Genomic DNA, 23,414 nt, shown 5'->3' with positions numbered 1-23,414 from the left:
TGTTGTTGTAAAAAGCACGATAATATATTAAGTAATCCAAAGTATTCAGAATACGTTACTGTCATTGAGTAACATAACGGAATACGTTACAGAATACATTTTGGGGCATGTATTCTGTAACGGAATACATTTTAAAAGTAACCTTCCCAACACTGGGAATCATGTATGATTCTCGTTCCACTTCTCACGTGTGCACCACTTTGTGTTGGTCTTTCACCTGGAATTCCAATAACATTGATTCATGTTTGTGGCTGTAATGTGACAAAATGTGGAAAAGTTCAAGGGGGCTGAATACTTTTGTAAGCCACTGTAGCAGCCTTTCCTGCTCAGACTCAGCTTTGTCTCACAGTTCTTCTGGAAGGTTCTGAGGGTTCGAGCCTGAAGTGCAGAGTGAGACTCAGAGTGAAGACTGAGTCTGTTGATGCACCACCCTAACCCCCATGCTACACCTCCTCCACCACCAATCAGCTTCAGTCTCTGTTCTTCTCACTGACCTGGTGTTTTTGCTTTTGTGTTTTTGTGTTTTCAGACAGACAGACAGACAGACAGACAGACAGAAACACTTTGTGTCGTCTTTATTGGCTCCATCACAACCAAAGAATCAACAGGAAACCGCTCAGACACAAACTGAGACTCCGCTTTGATCCAACATCACCAACAATGATGTCATTGATGATGTCACTGATTAAACTGATACACCTGTGCGGTTTGAGCGGCAGGACACTGAATTATTGCTGAACAGATGATCGTCACTGTCTCCACATTGGCACGCCGCTCTGAACTCCCCGACTGCAGGACGATCTGTGTGTGTGCGTGTTTGTTCTACACAGCGACAACACTCGACCCGGCCCGAGCGTGTCACTAGGTGTGGGCGGGCTCACGGTGCAGGTACGCCTTCATGGCAGAGATGAGCTCGCTCTCCTCCTCCAGCGTGAGGTCCAGGTAGTCCTCCTCGTGGGGGGCGATGTCCTCGAGCACCTCGCTCACCAGCTCGCTGTCCTCTGGAGGGTCACACAAGCAGACTTTAGATCATGTGACTTTTTTCTTTTCTTGAAATGTGTTTTTTTCTTTCTGAAATCACAACTACACCTCTGAGGTACATTCCTCAGCTCGTCGGGTCACTCAGGCTTTCTATTGGACGATGATGGGTTTCTAAACCACATGACCGTCCTCACTGAAGCCCCATTGGCTGGTTTGGTTAGCATGTTTTCACAGTGACTGATGAGATGAAGATGAACCTGCTCTAAACGAGTTTCACCCTGTGAGCTCTCAGTTTCAGAGAAAAGCAAAGAGACGTCTGTAAAAGTTTCCATGCTCGTCAGGTAAAACGAGTCACAGAGACTGAGGAAGACGAAAGGTCTAATCTGGCAGCTCAGGTCCTTACAAAGGATGAGATCTGCTGAAATCTGCCTCGTTCAAACATCGACACTTCCTGTTCTGTAACTTTGTTGTGTTTATGCTGGATGAACGAAGGGTGGTTCTGTTACCTGGGGAGCTGGAGGCGGAGCTGGGCTCCTCTGAGGATGGTGTGGAGGAGGAGGAGGATGTGGAGGGCGGGGTCAGCAGCTCCGGGGAGAGGACGCCCTGGTTGTCCAACAGCAGCTGTGTCGCTGATTGGACGTCTCCACCTGTCAGTCTGAGCGCCGCTTCAGCCGAATCCCGCTCGAATCCCAAATACAACAGCTGGAGGGACAGAAAGAGAACAGCTGGAGGAGAACAGCTGGAAGAGAACAGCTGGAGGAGAGCAGCTGGAGGAGGGCAGCTGGAGGAGAGCAGCTGGAGGGACAGAAAGAGAACAGCTGGAGGAGAACAGCTGGAGGAGAACAGCTGGAGGGACAGAAAGAGAACAGCTGGAGGAGAACAGCTGGAGGGAAGGAAAGAGAACAGCTGGAGGAGACATAGCTATAGGAGAACAGCTGGAGGAGAGCAGCTTGAGGAGAACAGCTGGAGGAGAACAGCTGGAGGGACAGAAAGAGAACAGCTGGAGGAGAACAGCTGGAGGGACAGAAAGAGAACAGCTGGAGGAGAACAGCTGGAGGAGAACAGCTGGAGGGACAGAAAGAGAACAGCTGGAGGAGAACAGCTGGAGGAGAACAGCTGGAGGGACAGAAAGAGAACAGCTGGAGGAGACATAGCTATAGGAGAACAGAGAGAAGCCCCGCCCCCAGCTTTCCTCTGCTCGTCTTGTCACTGTTCAATAAAGTTTGAATGTTGAACGTGACCTCTGAGCGTACCTGCTCCACCATCTCTGGGCTAGCTCCGCCCTCTGTGTTGTTATTGGTCGCCTGGGCATCCTGGCTCGAGTCCAGCAGGATCTGGGGATGGCACAGAGGAGAACATGGAGTCAGTCACGGCTCCACCTGTGAGACCTGTACGAGGAGGCGGGGCCACTGACAGCGTAAGCTCTGTCTACGTTCCCGTCGGCGTGGTGCAGGGCGCGGGCGGCGTCTCTCTGGGAGAACCCCAGCTCCATCAGGGCGGAGATGGCCTCCATCCTCGTCCTCCTCTTCTGTCTCTCCCTCTGCTTCAGCTCCTCCCGCTCCTGATAAATAGAGATAAAACTTTATTAAACACTCAAACGGGACGAAGACAGGCGGTGAACTGACTTCCTGTCAGGTGTTACCTGTCGGCGGGTGCTGATGTGGATGGCGGCCTCCTGCAGGTCGCCCCGGGAGGCTCTGAGGCCGAGCCGAGCTTCTCTCTCGCTGAAGCCCAGCGCCATCAGCTGAGCCATCTTCTCCGAGTCGGGACGCAGGCGCGCGTACAGAGACTCCACCTGACACACACAGCAGCTCAGTGAGCCACTCACACACAGCTGGATTATTGTGGACTGTCACTCATGCTAAGCCGAGTCTCACCCTGGAGAGCTGCAGCCGCGCCTCAGAGTCGCTTCCTTCGATGTAGGAGAGGAGGCTCTGCAGGAGGTACAGACGCAGGAACAGCACCTCCTCTCTGCCCGTGTTACCCTGGCAACACACACATTAAGTCAATGACAGGCTGAAGGTTACAGATTCACTGCAATAACTTAAGCATAGCTCATCAGCATGTGTTACCATGGTGATACATCCCAGTAAGAAGTAAACAGTGGACATCTGCAGTGAGACTGTTCAGCTTCACATTGTTTACAACATTAACATTAAAACTTTATTTACACAGGTCGTCCCACTGAGACTCAATGTGTCACATACATGCTCACTCTCAGCATCGTCTAAGAAGCTGACCAATCAGAGTGCAGCCTGTCTTCACCTCCACTCAGCCTGCTCAAACCTGATTGGTCAATGATTCTCAGACTACAGGAAATGGACTACAAATATGGACTACAAATACAAACCAGAAAGTTTATTCCCTCATGTTGGTCACAAACATGAACACGTTCCCTGATGATGGTTTCACCCTCAGCATCAACACACAGTGTGTGTGTGTGTGTGTGTGTGTCTGACCTTGATCATCAGCAGTCTCTCCTGCTGTTCTCCGTAGCAACGCAGGAAACAGTCCTCGGCTCTCTGCAGGCGGCTCCGCCCATCCTCCAGGCAGGACAGCGCCTCCAGAGCGCGGTAACACCACACGATGTCCAGCTGCAGCACGGCGTAGTTATCCACGGAGCTGAGCAGCGCCGAGCCGCACTTCCTGCACACACGCACACACACACAGGACTTTAACCCTCATTAATGACACACAGCACGCTGGATGTGCTGGAAAACCTCCTCACTCTGGAGGTTTATTTTGAAAAGCTGGTGCACGTTGCGCTCACACACAGGGACTTCCTGTCTCATGAACACAGTTTCAGACGTTTACAGTGACGGTGGATGAAGAGTCTCTGATCTCAGGCTGAAGGCTGATAAACTCGTGGTGAGCTGTGACGCGGCTCAGAGCCAATCAGCTCGCTCGTACCTGAACTGCTGGTCGGCCTGCAGCAGGTGACACAGAGCGTTATCGTGCTGCTTCCTCTTCATCAGAGCGCGACCTTTCTCATGGAAGCCCATGGCCAGGATCAGAGCCTGCACACACACACACACACACACACACACACAGAGGTTACACAGCAGCGCCCCCTGGTGACTGACCTCCGCACTGCGTCCTGTCTCAAACTCCACCTTCTTCTCCGTGGGGGGAATCTTCAGAGGGTTTCCTTTCTGGTCGGCGATCTCCAGGAACGGTGTGGTGTGTGGGTCCTCGCTGCCGTCTGATGGAGAGGAGCAGACGTTTAAAAACAAACAGCTGTGCCCCTCCCACTGCCATGCCCACATGGTCACCTGTTAGCCTGGGACACCACCCTGCTGTGGTCACCTGTGGGCTGAGCAAAGGTGTGTTGGAGGCGTGGTTGTTTCCTCACCTCTCTCTGACAGGATCTGGAAGCCTTTCTGGGTCCTCTGGACGCTCTCCTCCTGGCTCCTCCTCTCCTCCTCCTCCTCCGTCAGCTGCTGCTTCAGCTCGCCGTCGCTCACCCTCAGCACCATCACCTTGCTGTGGTTCTTCACGCCCTGCTCGTCCAGACGTCGCTCTGCACACACACACACACGCTCACGCTCTGCTCTGACAGATCACATGACTACTGCAGCTGTGAGGTCACTGACCTGCAGACAGAGTCCTCCCACTCAGGATCAGCTTGATGCTCCTGAGGCCGTGCTCCTCAGCGACCCTGCACGCACACACGCACACACACACACACACACACACACACACACGCACACACACACACACACACACACACACTTTACTACAGTATTGAATGGAGAACTGGTTCTTCTGCTTCCCAGTTTTCCAGCTGCTTGGAATCATTTGTCCTGTTGATCCCACTTCTTGTCCTCACACTACGATCAGCTGATTCCAGCTTGGATGTCAGAGGAGGAAAATAGTGACCATGTGTGTCCAAATGTATTTTTTATTGCACAAAAGAAGAAGATGAATGTAAATGTAAATAAGTGAAACGTGCATCCAGGACAGAAACACTCACAGTGCTGCTAACACAACCTCACTTCTTTACATCTGCACTGACAGCATGCTAACGCTAAGCTAGCCCAGAGTGAAAGCTGAGCGTGTGCAGACTCCACCCCTCGGCCCAGCAGCCAGAGCCTGAACTTCAACAGGTAACAAACTGATGAGCAGCCAGGCTGCAGCCTTGTTCCTGTTTCTACAGTAGAATCACCGTGGCAACCATTTTTTGTGTGTCTTCATCTTTGATTTGTGTGGTCGGCTTTGTGCTATGTTGGAGGTGTGTGTCCTCGTTACAGATGTGTTGGTGCCTCAGGTTTACAGGGAGTGCAGAATTATTAGGCAAATGAGTATTTTGTCCACATCATCCTCTTCATGCATGTTGCCTTACTCCAAGCTGTATAAGCTCGAAAGCCTACTACCAATTAAGCATATTAGGTGATGTGCATCTCTGTAATGAGAAGGGGTGTGGTCTAATGACATCAACACCCTATATCAGGTGTGCATAATTATTAGGCAACGTCCTTTCCTTTGGCAAAATGGGTCAAAAGAAGGACTTGACAGGCTCAGAAAAGTCAAAAATAGTGAGATATCTTGCAGAGGGATGCAGCAGTCTCAAAATTGCAAAGCTTCTGAAGCGTGATCATCGAACAATCAAGCGTTTCATTCAAAATAGTCAACAGGGTCGCAAGAAGCGTGTGGAAAAACCAAGGCGCCAAATAACTGCCCATGAACTGAGAAAAGTCAAGCGTGCAGCTGCCAAGATGCCACTTGCCACCAGTTTGGCCATATTTCAGAGCTGCAACATCACTGGAGTGCCCAAAAGCACAAGGTGTGCAATACTCAGAGACATGGCCAAGGTAAGAAAGGCTGAAAGACGACCACCACTGAACAAGACACACAAGCTGAAACGTCAAGACTGGGCCAAGAAATATCTCAAGACTGGTTTTTCTAAGGTTTTATGGACTGATGAAATGAGAGTGAGTCTTGATGGGCCAGATGGATGGGCCCGTGGCTGGATTGGTAAAGGGCAGAGAGCTCCAGCCCGACGCCAGCAAGGTGGAGGTGGAGTACTGGTTTGGGCTGGTATCATCAAAGATGAGCTTGTGGGGCCTTTTCGGGTTGAGGATGGAGTCAAGCTCAACTCCCAGTCCTACTGCCAGTTTCTGGAAGACACCTTCTTCAAGCAGTGGTACAGGAAGAAGTCTGCATCCTTCAAGAAAAACATGATTTTCATGCAGGACAATGCTCCATCACACGCGTCCAAGTACTCCACAGCGTGGCTGGCAAGAAAGGGTATAAAAAAAGAAAAACTAATGACATGGCCTCCTTGTTCACCTGATCTGAACCCCATTGAGAACCTGTGGTCCATCATCAAATGTGAGATTTACAAGAAGGGAAAACAGTACACCTCTCTGAACAGTGTCTGGGAGGCTGTGGTTGCTGCTGCACGCAATGTTGATGGTGAACAGATCAAAACACTGACAGAATCCATGGATGGCAGGCTTTTGAGTGTCCTTGCAAAGAAAGGTGGCTATATTGGTCGCTGATTTGTTTTTGTTTTGTTTTTGAATGTCAGAAATGTATATTTGTGAATGTGGAGATGTTATATTGGTGTCACTGGTGAAAATAAATCATTGAAATGGGTATATATTTGTTTTTGGTTAAGTTGCCTAATAATTATGCACAGTAATAGTCACCTGCACACACAGATATCCCCCTAAAATAGCTAAAACTAAAAACAAACTAAAAACTACTTCCACAAACATTCAGCTTTGATATTAATGAGTTTTTTGGGTTCATTGAGAACATGGTTGTTGTTCAATAATAAAATTATTCCTCAAAAATACAACTTGCCTAATAATTCTGCACTCCCTGTATATGTTTAAACAGTGATTATGAGACAGTGAGCTGCAGCTGTTTTACAGAGTAACATGAAAGTAATGCAACGAGTAGTGTAACTAGTTAGTTTTTCCCAGGAGTAATTAAGTACTGCATTACTTTTACACCACGTTCCAAATTATTAATAAAATTGTATTTAAGTGTCATAAAGATTAAATATGTTGTTTTTCAATCAAACTCATGGATGGCATTGAGTCTCAGAGCTGTTTGGATCACTGACATCAGCCTCAGACACATGTGATCATTCGTTTTCTACTAAAGAAGCATGCGCCACATTATTAAGCACACTACCATTTACAAGCAACATGGGAAAGAAAAAGGATCTCTCTGCTGAAGAGTGTGAAACAGTTGAATGCCTTGGACACATAATGAAAACCTTTCACGTAAACGTAAGCGCGATCGTCGTGCTGCTCAGAGATCACACTCACAAAACTCTCCAGGTCCATGGATGCTATCAAATGAGGGGTCCTGTGTTTTTATGGAACCTGTTAATGTTTTTGATTGAAATAGTTTTGATTTCAGTAAATTTGATCTTCTAATGGTGCAAATTCAACAAATGATCACTTTCAGTTCTTTACAACCAATAAAATGTTTGGAAGCTCTGTCGGCCTTTTAAGTTTGTTAGTTTAGAAAAACACGGTTTTCATTGGGAGGTTTGTTCAGTAACATTTGAACTACTACACACTCGGCCTGTGATGTAATAGAGTACCTGTCCACCACCTGCTGCGCCGACACGTCCAGCCTCGTCTCCAGGTACGTCCTGACCTTTGGATCCTGGAAGCAAACACTGAGGTCATTCTCCTCCGTCACAGGAGAGCAAAGCATTGTGGGTCGGTGTGTGTCATGTGATGAGTGTGTGGCGTGAGGTACACCGTCAGGTAGCTTCCTCTGTCCTCGCCGCCTTCGTTACCTTCTTGGCGTCTCGCGGCAGCAGCAGCTCCAGCGTCGCCACGCTCGTCTCCCTGAACGTTTGGTTTCCTCTGCCTCGCTTCACCGCCTGAGCTCGGATCGACTCCAGAGCGCCCCCTACCTCCGACACGGGCAGGCGCAGCAGGTGGGCGTAGCGCTCCGCCAGCTCCTGATGGAAGAAGAACAGCACTGAGCACGCTCAGAACAGAATCCAACGGCTGAACTTTGCTGTGAGGCTGAGACAAAAACCTCACTGATGCTTGAATCTCGGTGAAACAGAATCAGTCAGTCCTCATCCAGGGGCGATTTTAGCCCCTTTTTGGGGGCGGATCCCCCAAACCCGCCTGGGTGCGTCAGCACCCCCAAAGAGTTCTTTTTTTGACAATATTTTCTGTTTGTGTGACACACTACTAAAAATATAAAAAGCATACAGTACTTAATTGAGAACATTTAACAACAAAAGTATAGATAGCCCCTCCCCCCCGCTCTGGCTCTAGCGCCGCTGCTGCCAGAGCGATGGTGGCTGAGACGCAGCGGAGCGGAGGTGGAGTGTCTGGCTTAAAACAGGACACGTTAGCTGCATTTAACCTTCAGTTACTCTTTATATAGTTAGGTAGGAGTCAGACCCTGTTTCTTTTTAGCTGAAAAACGTTACACCAGGTAACTTGCAGGGTTGAAAACGTGTTTTCTGTCTATGTCTGTGAAGGTTCTCAGTCATCCAGGTCATCGTAGTCTAAGGAGCTTGCAAAGAAAAGCGTCTGGACTTCTTTAAGTTGCTTGAAGATGTTTCACCTCTCATCCGAGAAGCTTCTTCAGTTCTAAGGTCAAATGGTGGAGAGTCCCAGATATAAACCTAGTGGGAGTTTCCCCCCACAGAGGGACAAAAGGACCCCCTGATGATCCTCTAATCGCCTGAGCCAAGGTGGGAAACTGGGCGTGGGTCCCAATCAGCCAGAGTTTCGGGTGTGTTCATTGTGAAACCTGGCCCCACCTTATCATGTGATGTCCTGAGGTCAGATGGCCCAGGATGTGAGTGGGCGTTAAGGCGTCTGGGAGGGATCTCAAAACTGGATTATAGATGGCAGAGAGTTGGTGTCGTAAACCCCGCCTCTGTTCAAAGATGGTCGCTCACAGTGGACATAGATGGCTTCTTTCACTCCTCTTTCAAACCATCTGTCCTCTCTGTCCAAAATGTGAACGTTGGCATTCTCGAAAGAGTGTCCTTTATCCTTAAGATGCAACCACTGCGTAAATCAAACTTGGTAGGTGGCGCTGTCACTTGGTGTTCGCTCGCTCTGCGGTAGAGTATCACTTCCTGTTCCTGTTCATTCACAGTGGTGTTTCTGAGTAGCTTATTTGCTTAGTAATTTAATTAACAACTTTTAAATATATTCTTCTTTCATAGTATAATCTTCACGTGCTTCATCCGAAGCACACTTTCTGTGTACTCACTACCTAATTTATAGCCAAAGTATTCACTCACTGTCTCTGTACTGTTTCGCTAGCTTAGCTTAGCTCGTAGCCGACTCGTTAGCACCATGGCTACTTCTCCTGTCCCTCCTGCACTTTCTTGCTCATTGTGTCAGATGTTTAGTTACTCCTCGGCCTCCTTTAGCAGTAATGATATCTGTAACAAATGTAGCATATTTGCAGCTCTGGAGGCCAGGATTACTGAATTGGAGACTCGGCTTTGCACCCTTCATTCACCTGTAGCTAGCCAGGCCCCTGTAGCTGGTGCAGCCGAAGATAGCGTAGGCCCCGCTAGCTGTTCCCCGGCAGACCCCAAGCAGCTGGGGAAAGAGGGCGGCTGGGTCACGGTGAGGAGGATGCATAGTCCTAAACAGAAGCCCCAGGTACACCACCAACCCGTTCATGTGTCTAACCGTTTTTCCCCACTCGGCGACACACCCGCCGGGGGTCAAACTCTGGTAATTGGTGATTCTGTTCTTAGACATGTGAAGCTAGAGACACCGGCAACCATAGTCAATTGTCTTCCAGGGGCCAGAGCAGGCGACATTGAAGGAAATTTAAAACTGCTGGCTAAGGGTAAACGTAAATTCAGTAAAATCATAATTCATGTCGGCAGTAATGACACCCGGTTACACCAATCGGAGGTCACTAAAATCAATATTGAATCGGTGTGCAACTTTGCCAAAACAATGTCGGACTCTGTAGTTTTCTCTGGTCCCCTCCCCAATCAGACCAGGAGTGACATGTTTAGCCGCATGTTCTCCTTAAATTGCTGGCTGTCTGAGTGGTGTCCCAGAAACGATGTGGGCTTCATGGATAATTGGCAAACCTTCTGGAGGAAACCTGGTCTTGTTAGGAGAGACGGCATCCATCCCACTTTGGATGGAGCAGCTCTCATTTCTAGAAATATGGACAAATTTATTAAACCCCCAAAAATATGACTATCCAGAGTTGGGACCAGGAAGCAGAGTTGCAGTCTTACACGCCTCTCTGCAGCTTCTCTCCTCCTGCTACCCCCCCAAAAACCCATCTCCATAGAGACTGTGTCAGCTCCCAAACAGACAAAGAACAAACTAAAAACCAGCAACAAACGACTTAAACATAAACAATCACAAAGAAAGAACAATACAGTATCCACATCTGAACCAAAGAGTAGAACAGTGAAATGTGGATTATTAAATATTAGGTCTCTCTCCTCCAAGTCTCTGTTAGTACATGACTTAATAATTGATCAACAAATCGATTTACTCTGCCTTACAGAAACCTGGTTGCAGCAGGATGATTATGTTAGTTTAAATGAATCAACACCCCCGAGTCATTCTAACTACCAGAAACCTCGAAGCACAGGCCGAGGGGGAGGTGTGGCAGCAATTTTTCACACCAACCTATTAATTAATGAAAGACCCAGACAGACTTTTAATTCATTTGAAAGCCTGATGCTTAACATTGTCCACCCCAGCTGTAAAACTCAGAAACCAGTCTTACTTGTTATCATCTATCGTCCACCTGGGCCTTACACAGAGTTTCTGTCTGATTTCTCAGACTTTATATCTAATTTAGTTCTGAGCTCAGATAAAAAAATTATTGTGGGTGATTTTAACATCCATGTAGATGCTAAAAATGACAGCCTCAACATGGCATTTAATCTGTTATTAGACTCAATTGGCTTCTCTCAAAATGTAAAAGAACCCACCCACCACTTTAATCACACTCTAGATCTTGTTTTAACATATGGCATAGAAACTGAACATTTAACAGTGTTTCCTGAAAACCCTCTGCTGTCTGATCATTTCCTGATAACATTTACATTTACAATAATTGATTACACAGCGGTGGAGAGTAGACTTTATCACAGTAGATGTCTTTCTGAAAGCGCTGTAACTAAGTTTAAGAATATAATCCACCCACTGTTATCATCTCCAATGCCCTGTACCAACACAGAGCAGAGCAGCTATCTGAACGCTACGCCAACAGAGGTCGATTATCTTGTTAATAATTTCACCTCCTCACTACGTACGACTCTGGATACTGTAGCTCCAGTGAAAACTAAGGTCTCTAATCAGAAGTACCTGACTCCGTGGTATAATTCTCAAACACGTAGCCTAAAGCAGATGACTCGTAAGCTGGAGAGGAAATGGCGTGTCACAAATTTAGAGGATCATCATTTAGCCTGGAGAAATAGTTTGCTGCTTTATAAGAAAGCCCTCCGCAAAGCCAGAACATCTTACTATTCATCACTGATTGAAGAAAATAAGAACAACCCCAGGTTTCTCTTCAGCACTGTAGCCAGGCTGACAAAAAGTCAGAGCTCTTTTGAGCCAACCATCCCTTTAACGTTAACTAGTAATGACTTCATGAACTTCTTCACAAATAAAATTTTTATCATTAGAGAAAAAATTACCAGTAATCATCCCACAGATGTAATATTATCTACAGCTACTCTTAGTACCATTGATGTTAAGTTAGACTCTTTTTCTCCAATTGATCTTTCTGAGTTAACCTCAATAATTACTTCCTCCAAACCTTCAACATGTCTTTTAGACCCCATTCCTACAAAACTGCTCAAAGAAGTCCTGCCATTAAGTAATTCTTCGATCTTAAATATGATCAACCTATCTCTAATGATCGGCTATGTACCACAGGCCTTCAAGCTGGCTGTAGTTAAACCTTTACTCAAAAAGCATCTCTAGACCCAGCAGTCTTAGCTAATTATAGGCCAATCTCCAACCTTCCTTTCATATCAAACATCCTTGAAAGAGTAGTTGTCAAACAGCTAACAGATCATCTGCAGAGGTTTATTTGAAGAGTTTCAGTCAGGTTTCAGAGCTCATCACAGCACAGAAACAGCTTTAGTGAAGGTTACAAATGATCTTCTTATGGCCTCTGACAGTGGACTCATCTCTGTGCTTGTCCTGCTAGACCTCAGTGCAGCGTTCGATACTGTCGACCATAATATCCTATTAGAGCGATTAGAACATGCTGTAGGTATTACAGGTACTGTGCTGCAGTGGTTTGTATCATATCTATCTAATAGACTCCAGTTTGTGCATGTAAATGGAGAGTCCTCTTCACACACTGAGGTTAATTATGGCGTTCCACAGGGTTCAGTGCTAGGACCAATTCTGTTTACATTATACATGCTTCCCTTAGGCAGCATCATTAGAAGACATAGCATACATTTACACTGCTATGCAGATGACACCCAGCTCTATCTGTCCATGAAGCCAGATAACACACACCAATGAGTTAAACTGCAGGAATGTCTTAAAGACATAAAGACCTGGATGGCCGCTAACTTTCTGCTTCTTAATTCAGATAAAACTGAGGTTATTGTACTCGGCCCTGAAAATCTTAGAAATATGGTATCTAAGCAGATTCTTACTCTGGATGGCATTACCTTGGCCTCCAGTAACACTGTGAGGAACCTTGGAGTCATTTTTGACCAGGACATGTCCTTCAACGCACATATTAAACAAATATGTAAGACTGCGTTCTTCCATTTGCGCAACATCTCTAAAGTTAGAAATATCCTGTCTCAGAGTGACGCTGAAAAACTAGTTCATGCATTTATTACTTCCAGGCTGGACGACTGCAATTCATTATTATCAGGAAGTCCTAAAAACTCCCTGAAAAGCCTTCAGCTGATCCAAAATGCTGCAGCAAGAGTCCTGACAGGGACTAGAAAGAGAGAGCAGATTTCTCCTGTACCATATCACCCTATTAGAGCACTTCGCTCTCGCTCTGCAGGCCTACTTGTTGTTCCTAGAGTATTTAAAAGTAGAATGGGAGGCAGAGCCTTCAGTTTTCAGGCCCCTCTTCTGTGGAACCAGCTTCCAGTTTGGATTCGGGAGACAGACACTATCTCTACTTTCACGATTAGGCTTAAAACTTTCCTTTTTGCTAAAGCATATAGTTAGGGCTGGACCAGGTGACCCTGAATCCTCCCTTAGTTATGCTGCAATAGATGTAGGCTGCCGGGGATTCCCATGATGCATTGAGTTTTTCCTTTCCAGTCACCTTTCTCACTCACTATGTATTAACAGACCTCTCTGCATTGAATCATATCTGTTATTAACCTCTGTCTCTCTTCCACAGCAGGTCTTTATCCTGTCTTCCTTCTCTCACCCCAACCGGTCGCAGCAGATGGCCCCGCCCCTCCCTGAGCCTGGTTCTGCCGGAGGTTTCTTCCTGTTAAAAGGGAGTTTTTCCTTCCCACTGTTGCCAAAGTGCTGCTCATAGGGGGTCATATGATTGTTGGGTTTTTCTCTGTATCTATGAAGCGCCTTGAGGCGACTTTTGTTGTGATTTGGCGCTATATAAATAAAATTGAATTGAATTGAATTGAATAGATGGACTGCTGAGTCTTGTCCTGTGGAGGTGGCTCTTCTGTGTTGTGCCATGCGCTTGTGAAGTGGCTGTTTGGTCTCTCCAATGTAGAGGTCTGAGCATTCCTCGCTGCACTGTACAGCATACACCACATTGTTAAGTCTGTGTTTTGGCGTTTTGTCTTTCGGGTGAACCAGTTTGTGTCTGAGTGTGTTGCTGGGTCTGAAGTAAACTGGGATGTTGTGCTTGGAGAAAACTCTCCTGAGTTTGTGATTAGAGGATCATCAGGGGGTCCTTTTGTCCCTCTGTGGGGGGTCACTCCCACTAGGTTATATCTGGGACTCTCCACCATTTGACCTTAGAACTAAAGAAGCTTCTCGGATGAGAGGTGAAACGTCTTCAAGCAACTTAAAGACGCTTTTCTTTGCAAGCTCCTTTGTTTCCCGACGATGTTTGCTACCCTACAATTCGTCCTGCTCTGTAGTAAAATCAGCCACATTTGACCGTCTTGTTGCTCCCATTGAAATGTATACAGACTATTTAAAATCTAAAACTTAACATTGTCCGTAGCTGCTGTTGTTACCACTGTCCTGTTTGAAATGTAATGAGAGAAACTGGTTATTTTGTCATATGTGCATGTGTCCAGGGTACTAACTAGCTGACTGACTGGATGCTCATTAACCTCATAACTCTGTGTGTGTGTGTGTGTGTGTGTGTGTGTCTGTGTGTGTGTGTGTGTGTGTCTGTGTGTGTGTCTGTGTGTGTGTGTGTGTGTGTGTGTGTGTGTGTGTGTGTGTGTGTGTGTGTGTGTCTGTGTGTGTGTGTCTGTGTGTGTGTGTCTGTGTGTGTGTGTGTGTGCAGAGAGACAGCCGGGTTCATATAAGTTCAGATCAAATGATCCGTTAATCAAGAATAATGTTGGATCAGTGTTTCAATATTTATATCTTTTATTAGATGTTCATGTGGTTTGGTTATTTGCCTTTTGGTTGAAAGGACACTGAGAGAGGACTTTATTTATTAGTGATCTTAATAGAATTTTTTTCATCTAATTGAATACAATCTATTTGTGTATGATTGTCAGTCCAAAGAGGGAGAGAGGAAAGTGGAGAACATGAAGAGAAAGTACAAGGTCAGGAAGAACCAGGTAAGCAAACAGACAGGGAGCAGTGCAGTGGCGGCTCCTGAAAAAAATCTCAGGGGGGGCAATTTTTATGATATCGACTAAAATGACCCATTTAATGAGTACATCAAACAACACAATTTAAATTTAAATTTAAAATGAACAACCATATTCTGGCCATTTGTATAGATTTGTAAAAATGAACATGAACAGATTTTTTTTTTTTTTTTTGAATGAATGAAAAATAACTATTGAAAACAACAACTGTAAACTGATTGGGGGGGTGGGCTAAATGCGTCCCCGCATTGCTAGCTCAAAAGCACCACAAAACTTAATACAATCGATGATTTTAGATAAAATATGACGGTTTTTATCTACCTCTTCGTTGTGCCTTCTTAAAGCAATCCGATGTCCATCATCTAGCTGCGCCGCTATGCTAGTTTTCCCTAGCACAGCTAGCTTTACACTGTTGTCCATATGAACTCGTGAGCTTTCATGTTTCTTGATTCGTTCGGAGAGGTGCTTTAAGTCGGTTTGTCCAGATTGTGTCCACGTCAAATCACACTTGTCACTTTTGAACAGTATGCACGGGAAACAAAAAAGTGCATTAGCTGTTCCACAGCCTGTCAGCCACGACTTGCGCTGGAACCAACTCCGACAAAAAGTCCTGTTGTATGCTTTTGACTTCTCCTTCGTTGCCTGGGTTAGTTGAATTTCGGGCTTGTCAGGTCCCAACTCTTTAACTTGCAGTTTTTCTGCCATTGTCCTTCTGGCAAAAGGGTAGGTTAGAAGCAATCTAACCGAATTTGGGGGAGGCTGTGCCTCAACCGTTAACAATACCGCTGCCATCGTCTCTCTCTGACCTTATAGCTCACTTAGGCTACTGACTGAGGTAAAATTCTAGAACAGCAAATCTTCGCGCGTTTTCTGCAGGGGCGCAATTTTAAGCGCCCCCAAACCATTTAATTCAGCGACGCTGATAGGTCAAATATTTATTATTTTCCCCTGGCAACCATTTAATGATAGGCTATTTCGCTGCATATCAAGGGCGCTTTGACGAGCGCCCCAGAAGAAGAAAAACACCGTTTGTTGGTTGAACTTTAATGAGTCAGCTGGTGAAAATGTTAAAATACGCCTGGCTGTATATGGGCACACACATAGTAAAACTATCATTGATGAATTTTTTAAAAATATATATTTTTACTCCTCCACATTTGGGGGGGCGGAGCCCGAGCGCCCCCTATGGGCCAGCCGCCACTGGAGCAGTGACAGGCAGAAACTGTTAAACTGACAAAGAGAAAAAACCTGATTTTACTCACAATCTGGAAGTTGTGTCTCCCTATATTAAAGCTGCTGTACAGAGTCTGCTAAACAAACTGGGTTATCAGCCCTGGCCCTGCGTTACCATGTTGAGCTTCAGTCAGAGGAAGCCACGGCTGCCAAAGACCTTTTGAAGCTCAAGAGTGAGGCTGGTGCCATCCCAGATATGTTAACATTGTACAATCTTCTGGATAATCAGATCTTCCCCACACTGAAAACTGTTATTCAGGTTGCCCTAACAAACCCAGTTAGCAGCTGTAGCTGTGAGAGGTCGTTTAGTGTCTGGAGTCACCTCCATACCTGGCTGAGAAGGACCATGGGTCAAAGCAGACTCCAGCACCTGGCTGTGATGTCAGTTGAGAAAGAGAAGCTTGAGAGACTCGACCACCAAAATGTGACAGATTTGCCAACCTCAAGGTGAGGCGACATAGGATAAAAGAAAAGATCTGCAGAGCCATGTTAGTATCTGCAGTAAAGATCTTTTCATACGTTGTACCGGAGGCCAAGGTGTCTCAGTTTTCTACATTTTTAATAATATTTCGTACATTTCAAGGACTCTTCTATTTTTGTAAAGTATTTTTATGTGTCTGTATTATATTAAACACACACTTTAAAAGTGAATCTCTGTCCAGAAAATGCTCTCAGTTTACTTTTTACTCACTGTGAGCATCATTCATTATTCTCCCAGTAATTAAGGTCAGGATATGTATTTTTATTCCAGTCCATTCTTCTTTAGCAGCATTTAAATAAACTTTATCAGATTTGATGGTTTTGTTACAGACTTTTCAAAAACGTGTTTTTCTTTCACACATGTGGGATTAAATTATTAAAATGTACAAAACAGTGATGTCATGTTTTGTGACGAGGACCCAGGCACAGAGAGACTTAATGAATTTAAGAATCTTATGATTTAATAAAGAAATTTGCAGACTTGCACAGAGATGGTAAAATTATAATGACTGATAATAGAGACGAAGACAACAGATGACGAGGAGGACAGGGAGGAACAGGGGTTTAAATGCACCAAGGAGACAGTCAGAGAGAACTCGGGACAAGTGGAGACATTTAAGGATGCAGGGACTGACAGAGACGGGGGAGACGTCTCATCGTGACGAGTAAAGTGTATCTTGTATCAGCTCTCTGGGTGCTCAGCACCCCCACAGCTCTGATCCTAGAAGCGCCCCTGCTCTCATGTCTCCTCATGTGTTTCCTCTATAATCTGTTTCACTGGGTCAGTAAGTTGTTTAACTGAGGTTTCCTCTGACAGGAAAGAAAAACTGAACTCTTTAATGATGGTGTCATTTTTTTGTTTTAGCAGATTTATTATTTTATTGGATTCATGTGAATGATTAATTTGTTAAACAGCGTCACAAAGTGACCTTCATAGACCTGGCTGAACGTTATATCCTCATACTTTGATCTCAGTAGGAAGGTGTGTGTGGCCACGCCTCCTCAGGCGGGTCACCCACCTGCATGTGCTGCCGGCCCGGCTGCTGGCCCTGCTCGGTGTACGGCGGGTTCCACAGCTGGATCTTCTCCTGCTTCAGGAGGTTCTTCAGCTTGGCCTCCAAGTTCTGCTCCGCCATCGTTCTGAGAGGATACAAGATAAAAACTGTGACGTCAGCATCTCAGGTCCACGAAGACCTTTTTGAACCCCTGGACCAGGTCAGAGGACAGCAGCTGCTCACATCTGGAAGCGTTTCAGTGAAGCTCCGCCCCCTGATGGTGGCCAGCGATCACTACAGGAAGTGCAGCTGTAATAGTCTGTTTCCTGACTTTGAGTTAAAGCTGAGGTTAGTCATCATAAATCACTCACTCCTGTCACACAGAGCTCCAGCTGCATGAAGGGAAATGTAGGATCCACACAGGAGCCTATAAAGTCCAGAGGTCAAACTACAGTTCAGAGGTCAAACTACAGTTCAGAGGTCAAACTAAAGTTCAGAGGTCTCGGTGACTTCAGCACAAACCTGTGGTGTGTCTTCAGCTGCTCCAAACTCTGCTCCCGGCGGATTTACGACACAACAGCCTCAAACACGACACTTAATCAGAGAAATGACGCCACCGGGCTGACGTCAGCAGCTAACAGCTGCAGGTGAGCACAGCTGCTCTGACAGGTAGCTCACTGTCACAGGACCCGACGGCGACCAGCTGCTCGGTCTGAGAGCCGGTAAAACTCCGGTAAAACTCCGGTAAAGCTCCGCGGCGGCAGCTGTCTGCTGTTGTTTACGCGAACCAGGCTTTTCTGGGAAGGAGGCGAGCGCTCACTCTGCGCATGCTCCAGGATCAGCTGATCGCACCAAACGACGTCTGCCGAACACAGGCCGACGCTCCAGGACCACGTCACAGCAGACACGAGTCTTCACGAATATAGACGATCTTTGATCCTGCCGTACGGCTGCCCACGAGGGTCAAAACGAACAAACGCTACCTTAATGACACAAAGGGAAATGTATTAAAAATGTAAATACTAGTAAGTGGAGCAAAAGATATTTTGTTTGAAATGTATTGAAAATAAAATAAATAAGCAAACGATAAAAAAGAAAACCAGAAAATATAACAGTGAGTGATGCAACATGTTAGAAAAGGCAAAATAATAATTCAAAATAAAGTAAGACCGATTTTAAAGCTAAGACAACCCAGCAGGATCAAATTCAATCATAAATAATAAAAAACAATTTAAAAAAGTATAAGAACACTAACAGAGCCAAATCCAAAATCTGTGGTTATACATTTATTCCAAACACTATCTCTGTGTTTGTTCTTTCTATTTGCTTTCTACATCCTATCAACAACAACGTCATACTACCACAAACCATTATAAACTATGTTCCCTTTTGTAGATAACAGTGATGTTATGTTTGCCTGCCTTTGCTGCAGTTACGGAGGTTTCCAGCAGAGGTCGCTGGTGTTCTAACTGGGCTATGTGTGCTTCCTGTTACCTGTGTACAAACGTTTAAGTTGTAGTGATGGGATTTCCGGCTCTTTCAGCTCCGAACCGGCTCTTCAGGTTGTTTTGTTGCTTTAATTAATTTATTATTAACAATAATATAAAATTATGGACAAAAGGAATTAATAAAGTAAAAAAAAGTGGTTTTATTTATATATAAAATAATTTAATTGCCGCAGCAATTAAAACAACAAATGGCTGTGCGCGCTCGGAGTGCACCAGTGAAGAAAATGCACTCATCATCACAGAGCATGCCGTGAGGAACACCTTCAGGCGGGTGAACACCAGGAAGGCAGCAGGACCAGATGCAATCCCTGGCCGGGTCCTGAGAGCCTGCGCTGACCAGCTAGCACCAGTGGCGTGTCCAGCGGGGTGGCCTGGGGGGGCACAGGCCACCCCCCCAACCAGACTGGCCACCCCAGGTGCCACCCCAAAGGCAAAACAATAAAATTCAATCAAATATCAAATGTCCGATTATGTTTTCACGGTGAAGGTCAGATATCCGAGTGTAAGTGAATGCAGTATCGGCTTCTGCGCTATGTGCATCACGTTAGCAAAGGTAGGAGAGCCAAGCACGAAAGACGCACTGCAGGAAACAATTTTTCGGTGAAAGAAAATGAGGACAGAATAAATGTCCCGGTAAGTAATATTAAGTTTGTTGAGTTTAGTAAACTTCGGCAAAATTAGAATACCAAGGAAAAAATAACACTTAAAGAATTATTGCAGCCGTGGAATATTTCAGACAGTATGCTACTGAGGGCAGCTAACATAAGAGTTATGAGTTATAAGATATCATCTAAGTCGTAACATTGCTGTATGGAGCTGCAGATTTGGTTGCAGGTTAACATAGCTGGACTGGCCATCGGGCATACCGGGTATATGCCCGGTGACTTATTTTTTATTTTTTTTGTAACGGCATGAACAATGAGAGGTGGTGGATTGGCCAGATGCAGGTCGATGTGTAAAAATAACTCAGTTGTTTGGTGGTGGCTATGACGGGGCTTCCACAGAGGCCAGCAGGTGGATGAGGGAAGGGGAGGCAGGAGGAGAGCCCCGAGGCGGCCACCAGTCCGAGTGTCAGGTGAACTGAACTTCAGGTAAGAAGTTATGACCTGGGCCCTGTTTCAGGAAGCCGGTTTGGAAAACTCAGAGTGAAAAACGACACTCACGGTTGAGTAACCCCGAACTGTCCAACTCGGAATATTCGGTTTCAGAAAGGCTGATAACAATTAGTTCAGTCAACGCGGAGTTGCTTTAACCCCAAGTGAAGCGCGCGGACGAGGATACATAAAGCCCTGATAAGCGGAGCACAGATTAAGCGAGTCACCATGGAGACGGAGGGAAAGAAGGCGCGGTCAATGTATCTTACAGCGCTTGAGGCCGAAATTCTGATGGCAGCATATGCCGATAACATGCAAATTCCGCGGAAAAAAGTAACACAGCCACAGCTGCAAAAGAAAGTGAGCATGCATGGCAAAACATAGCCGACAGAGTCAATGCGTGAGTGGTAATGTAAACATTGATCGAGGGATTTCCACCCATTTAACACGTTATTTTATCATATGTTATTTTATTTGTTATTTTATACATTTTATTTTGTGATGTGATGTGAGCGCAGGTGCAACCCAACAGGCCCCAAACGTACCTGGCAGCAAGTAAAAATGAAATATAAAAATATAGTCCAAACAGGTGAGGTGTAATTGTATCATGAGCCATAGTGCTTGGTCTGTTTGTCCCATGTAAATCAATTGCAGTTAGAGGCCACAGTAATTTCCCCTCTGTGAGCACTTATTGAAACTATCTGAGCACATTACAAGTACATACTTGCTTACTCTGTATGCCCAAATGTGTGCTGTCACAGCCAACAGAAAAAAAGCGGAGGCCCGGAAAACAGGTGGGGGTCCTCCACCACCACCACTCACAGAGGCTGAGCAGTTGGCCCTCAGCCAAAACAGTGGGTGCCCTGTGGCTGAAGGCATCTCTGCGGGGACATCCTCTGAGTCAATAACCCCGCAAGACACAAGTGCCTACATAAGGGGTAAATCCAAAACAATACATGGCGTGTACACATCCATTCTGCACAGTCACCATGACCAAAATGAACTATGTCGCAGTGCAGTTACTGTCCTACTGACAGAGAATGACAGTCATCAAACAGTTAGGTGAATAGACAACACTGAGACACTTGGAAACTGTTAACGTGCTGCACGGGTGAGGGCCCAGGGAGAGACTCACACACACCGAGCTGCAGTGGTACGTCTTTATTATGTGCATAGCGGTGTCCGTTAATTTTGCATACGTGTGTGTGTGTTAACCCCCCACAGGGTGAGCTCCCTGTTCCCAGAGACAGAGCGAGTAGTACATTCCGTACCCTCCCCAATGAGTGTAACATATGAACATATACCTCAATGCAACATAGAGCTCATAAAGGCGTTCCCACCCTGACACCTACTGATTTTGCCTTCCCTCAGTGTCGGTTGTCTCTGAGAGCATACTGACAATGAGGTGTATGGTGATTGGTATGTCTGGTAATTGCCATTTGCGCCCACATAAGTCATGAGTGACCTGTATGAACCCCATATTCCCCCAGTTGACGGTGATGGTGTACTGCATCTGGTGCAGCCCCCTGTTGAGCCAGACCGACATGCAGTTGTGAGTACTCGTAATACTCCACAGACTACATGTGTCAACAGTGGAACAGCAATGTTGTTAAATGTCTCCACCACAGGCACATGATGACGACACAGTGACAGCTGCTACAGAGGAGGCCGCAACAGAGCCACACTATGAGGTATACAGTGTACAGTGGAAAATATAACAACTGACTACAATGTGGCACTATGATGACACCATGGACCTACTATGTCCCCGGCAGAGTGATGCTGCAAATGAGGAGGAAGAGGGTCCAGCCACTCCTACAACGAAGCTTTCCGCAGTGGGTTGTCCAGCACACATTCACAACCAACCTAAGTAGGCATGTACTATGGATGCCAATGCTATGTCCTTTGTTGCAATAGCTCCCTGTGAAGCAGCTGTATAGAACATATCTGGCCAGGAGGATAAGGAAGTGTGATATGGAAATGGTGCACCTCCAGCTGCAGATCCAGAAGTCGAAGCTGGAGATTGTACTGCTGGAACAACAGTTAAGGGTGGGTGGAGTGATCATAGATGGACGAATCATGTCAGTGTTCGTACAACATACTAATATTCGCATTTATTCATTGTGCACAGGACATACAGGGTGAGCAATAAAACAAGTTGACCACAGTATCTGTGTATTTGTCTCGTGACATGTTGGGTTGCCGGGTCACAGGAAATGGTTGTGGCATATGGTGTCTCTGACTGCTCGCCCATCCTGTACGTTCGTGGGTGGGTCAGGATGTCCATCATGTGGATCACTGCTGTCGTCTGGTTCAGCTGGACACTGTTCACCTCTAATCGTGGCAATGTTGTGTAGGATCACACATGCCACAATGATGTCACATGCCCTTTCTGGGGTGACTCTGAGTCCACGAAGGCACTGGAACCGGGCCTTGAGCATTCCGATGGTCATCTCAACTCTGGCCCGTGTCCTGCAATGGGCCAGATTATAACGCTGCTGTGGGCCCGGTTCAGGGTCAGGGTAAGGGGTGAGCAAATAGGGTAGACATGGGTACCCCCTATCACCAAGCAGGTGGCCAGTGAACTCTCCTAGGACAGAAGAATACATGTCAGTGCAAACGTCCCTGTGGCAATTGGTCTCTGTATATTTCACAGTTACTTCGACCCACCATGTCCAAATTTGGTGCTCAGTGTACATTCTCGGAAGATCCGTGAGTCATGGACAGAGCCTGGCCACTTGGCTTCCACATTTGTGATGATGTTGGCAGCATCACATATGATCTACACAGTGCAGAGTACACATATTAGCATCCGTTACCATGATGCCATCACTTGTTGGTGTGAAATGCTACAGGGAATTATGTACCTGTACATTAATGCTGTGGAAAGACTTCCTGTTCACAAAGTCTCCTTCATTTGCTGAGGGTGCAATGATTGGGATGTGGGTGCCATCTATACAGCCAATCACGCCTGGGAACCCTGAAAATTTATGTACCATTTAAGTAGTAGTTCAAGTATCACCACATCATACATTAAGTTTCGTTCATCCTGATACCTGCAATTTTGTGGAATCCCTCTTTGATGAATCTTGTGGGTCTATGACCGGGGAACACCACAAACGAGTGCAGGAGACGTTTCAGTGCTACTGTGACATTCCTGACTGCCCGACAGACGGTAGCCTTGGAAACGTGCTCAGCGTCACCGATATAGTACAGGAAGCTCCCGTTTGCAAAGAAACGGAGTGCGGTACAAAGAATATGTAATGGACTGAGCGCATGTCCGCGATGTGTCACATGCGTAATATATGGCCTGAGGATGTTATTCAAATAAATTATAGATTGTGCTGAGAAACGGTAACGTTCGCACAGGAAATCATCAGGTAATGAT

General features: G+C 46.1%; 1 protein-coding gene across 3 annotated transcripts; it reads right to left on the bottom strand.

Moving 5' to 3' along the window:
* Nucleotides 1-556: 556 nt before the first annotated feature.
* On the bottom strand, nucleotides 557-18,255 carry nub1 (negative regulator of ubiquitin-like proteins 1). Of its 3 annotated transcripts, XM_026180415.1 has the most exons (16): nucleotides 17,947-18,255; nucleotides 17,796-17,851; nucleotides 17,449-17,569; nucleotides 7,745-7,912; nucleotides 7,544-7,608; nucleotides 4,575-4,639; nucleotides 4,334-4,501; nucleotides 4,095-4,183; nucleotides 3,892-3,998; nucleotides 3,441-3,627; nucleotides 2,859-2,966; nucleotides 2,624-2,776; nucleotides 2,396-2,542; nucleotides 2,235-2,315; nucleotides 1,488-1,683; nucleotides 557-1,001 (listed from the first exon to the last, which is right to left on the bottom strand). In XM_026180415.1, exons 3-16 carry the CDS (start codon nucleotides 17,563-17,565, stop codon nucleotides 862-864), a joined length of 1,791 nt encoding a protein of 596 aa, XP_026036200.1. In that variant the 5' UTR covers nucleotides 17,566-17,569; nucleotides 17,796-17,851; nucleotides 17,947-18,255; the 3' UTR covers nucleotides 557-861. The 3 variants fall into 3 exon arrangements, with proteins under 3 accessions (XP_026036200.1, XP_026036199.1, XP_026036201.1); XM_026180414.1 differs by lacking the exon at nucleotides 17,796-17,851; XM_026180416.1 differs by lacking the exons at nucleotides 17,796-17,851; nucleotides 17,947-18,255 and adding an exon at nucleotides 17,668-17,789.
* Nucleotides 18,256-23,414: the final 5,159 nt, after the last annotated feature.

The sequence above is a fragment of the Astatotilapia calliptera genome, chromosome 9, assembly GCF_900246225.1.
Source record: "Astatotilapia calliptera chromosome 9, fAstCal1.2, whole genome shotgun sequence".
NCBI lineage: Eukaryota > Metazoa > Chordata > Actinopteri > Cichliformes > Cichlidae > Astatotilapia > Astatotilapia calliptera.
Note: the sequence above shows the minus strand (reverse complement) of the source record. Positions and strands in the feature narration are given on the sequence as shown.

Coding starts and splice junctions, on each gene's coding strand:
- nub1 (XM_026180415.1), bottom strand. CDS start 17,565: ATGGCGGAGCAGAACTTGGAGGCCAAGCTGAAGAACCTCCTGAAGCAG. Junction 2,967..3,440: donor AGAGACTGCTGATGATCAAG/GTCAGACACACA, acceptor GTGTGTTGCCAG/GGTAACACGGGCAGAGAGGA. Junction 2,777..2,858: donor CGCGGCTGCAGCTCTCCAGG/GTGAGACTCGGC, acceptor TGTGTGTGTCAG/GTGGAGTCTCTGTACGCGCG.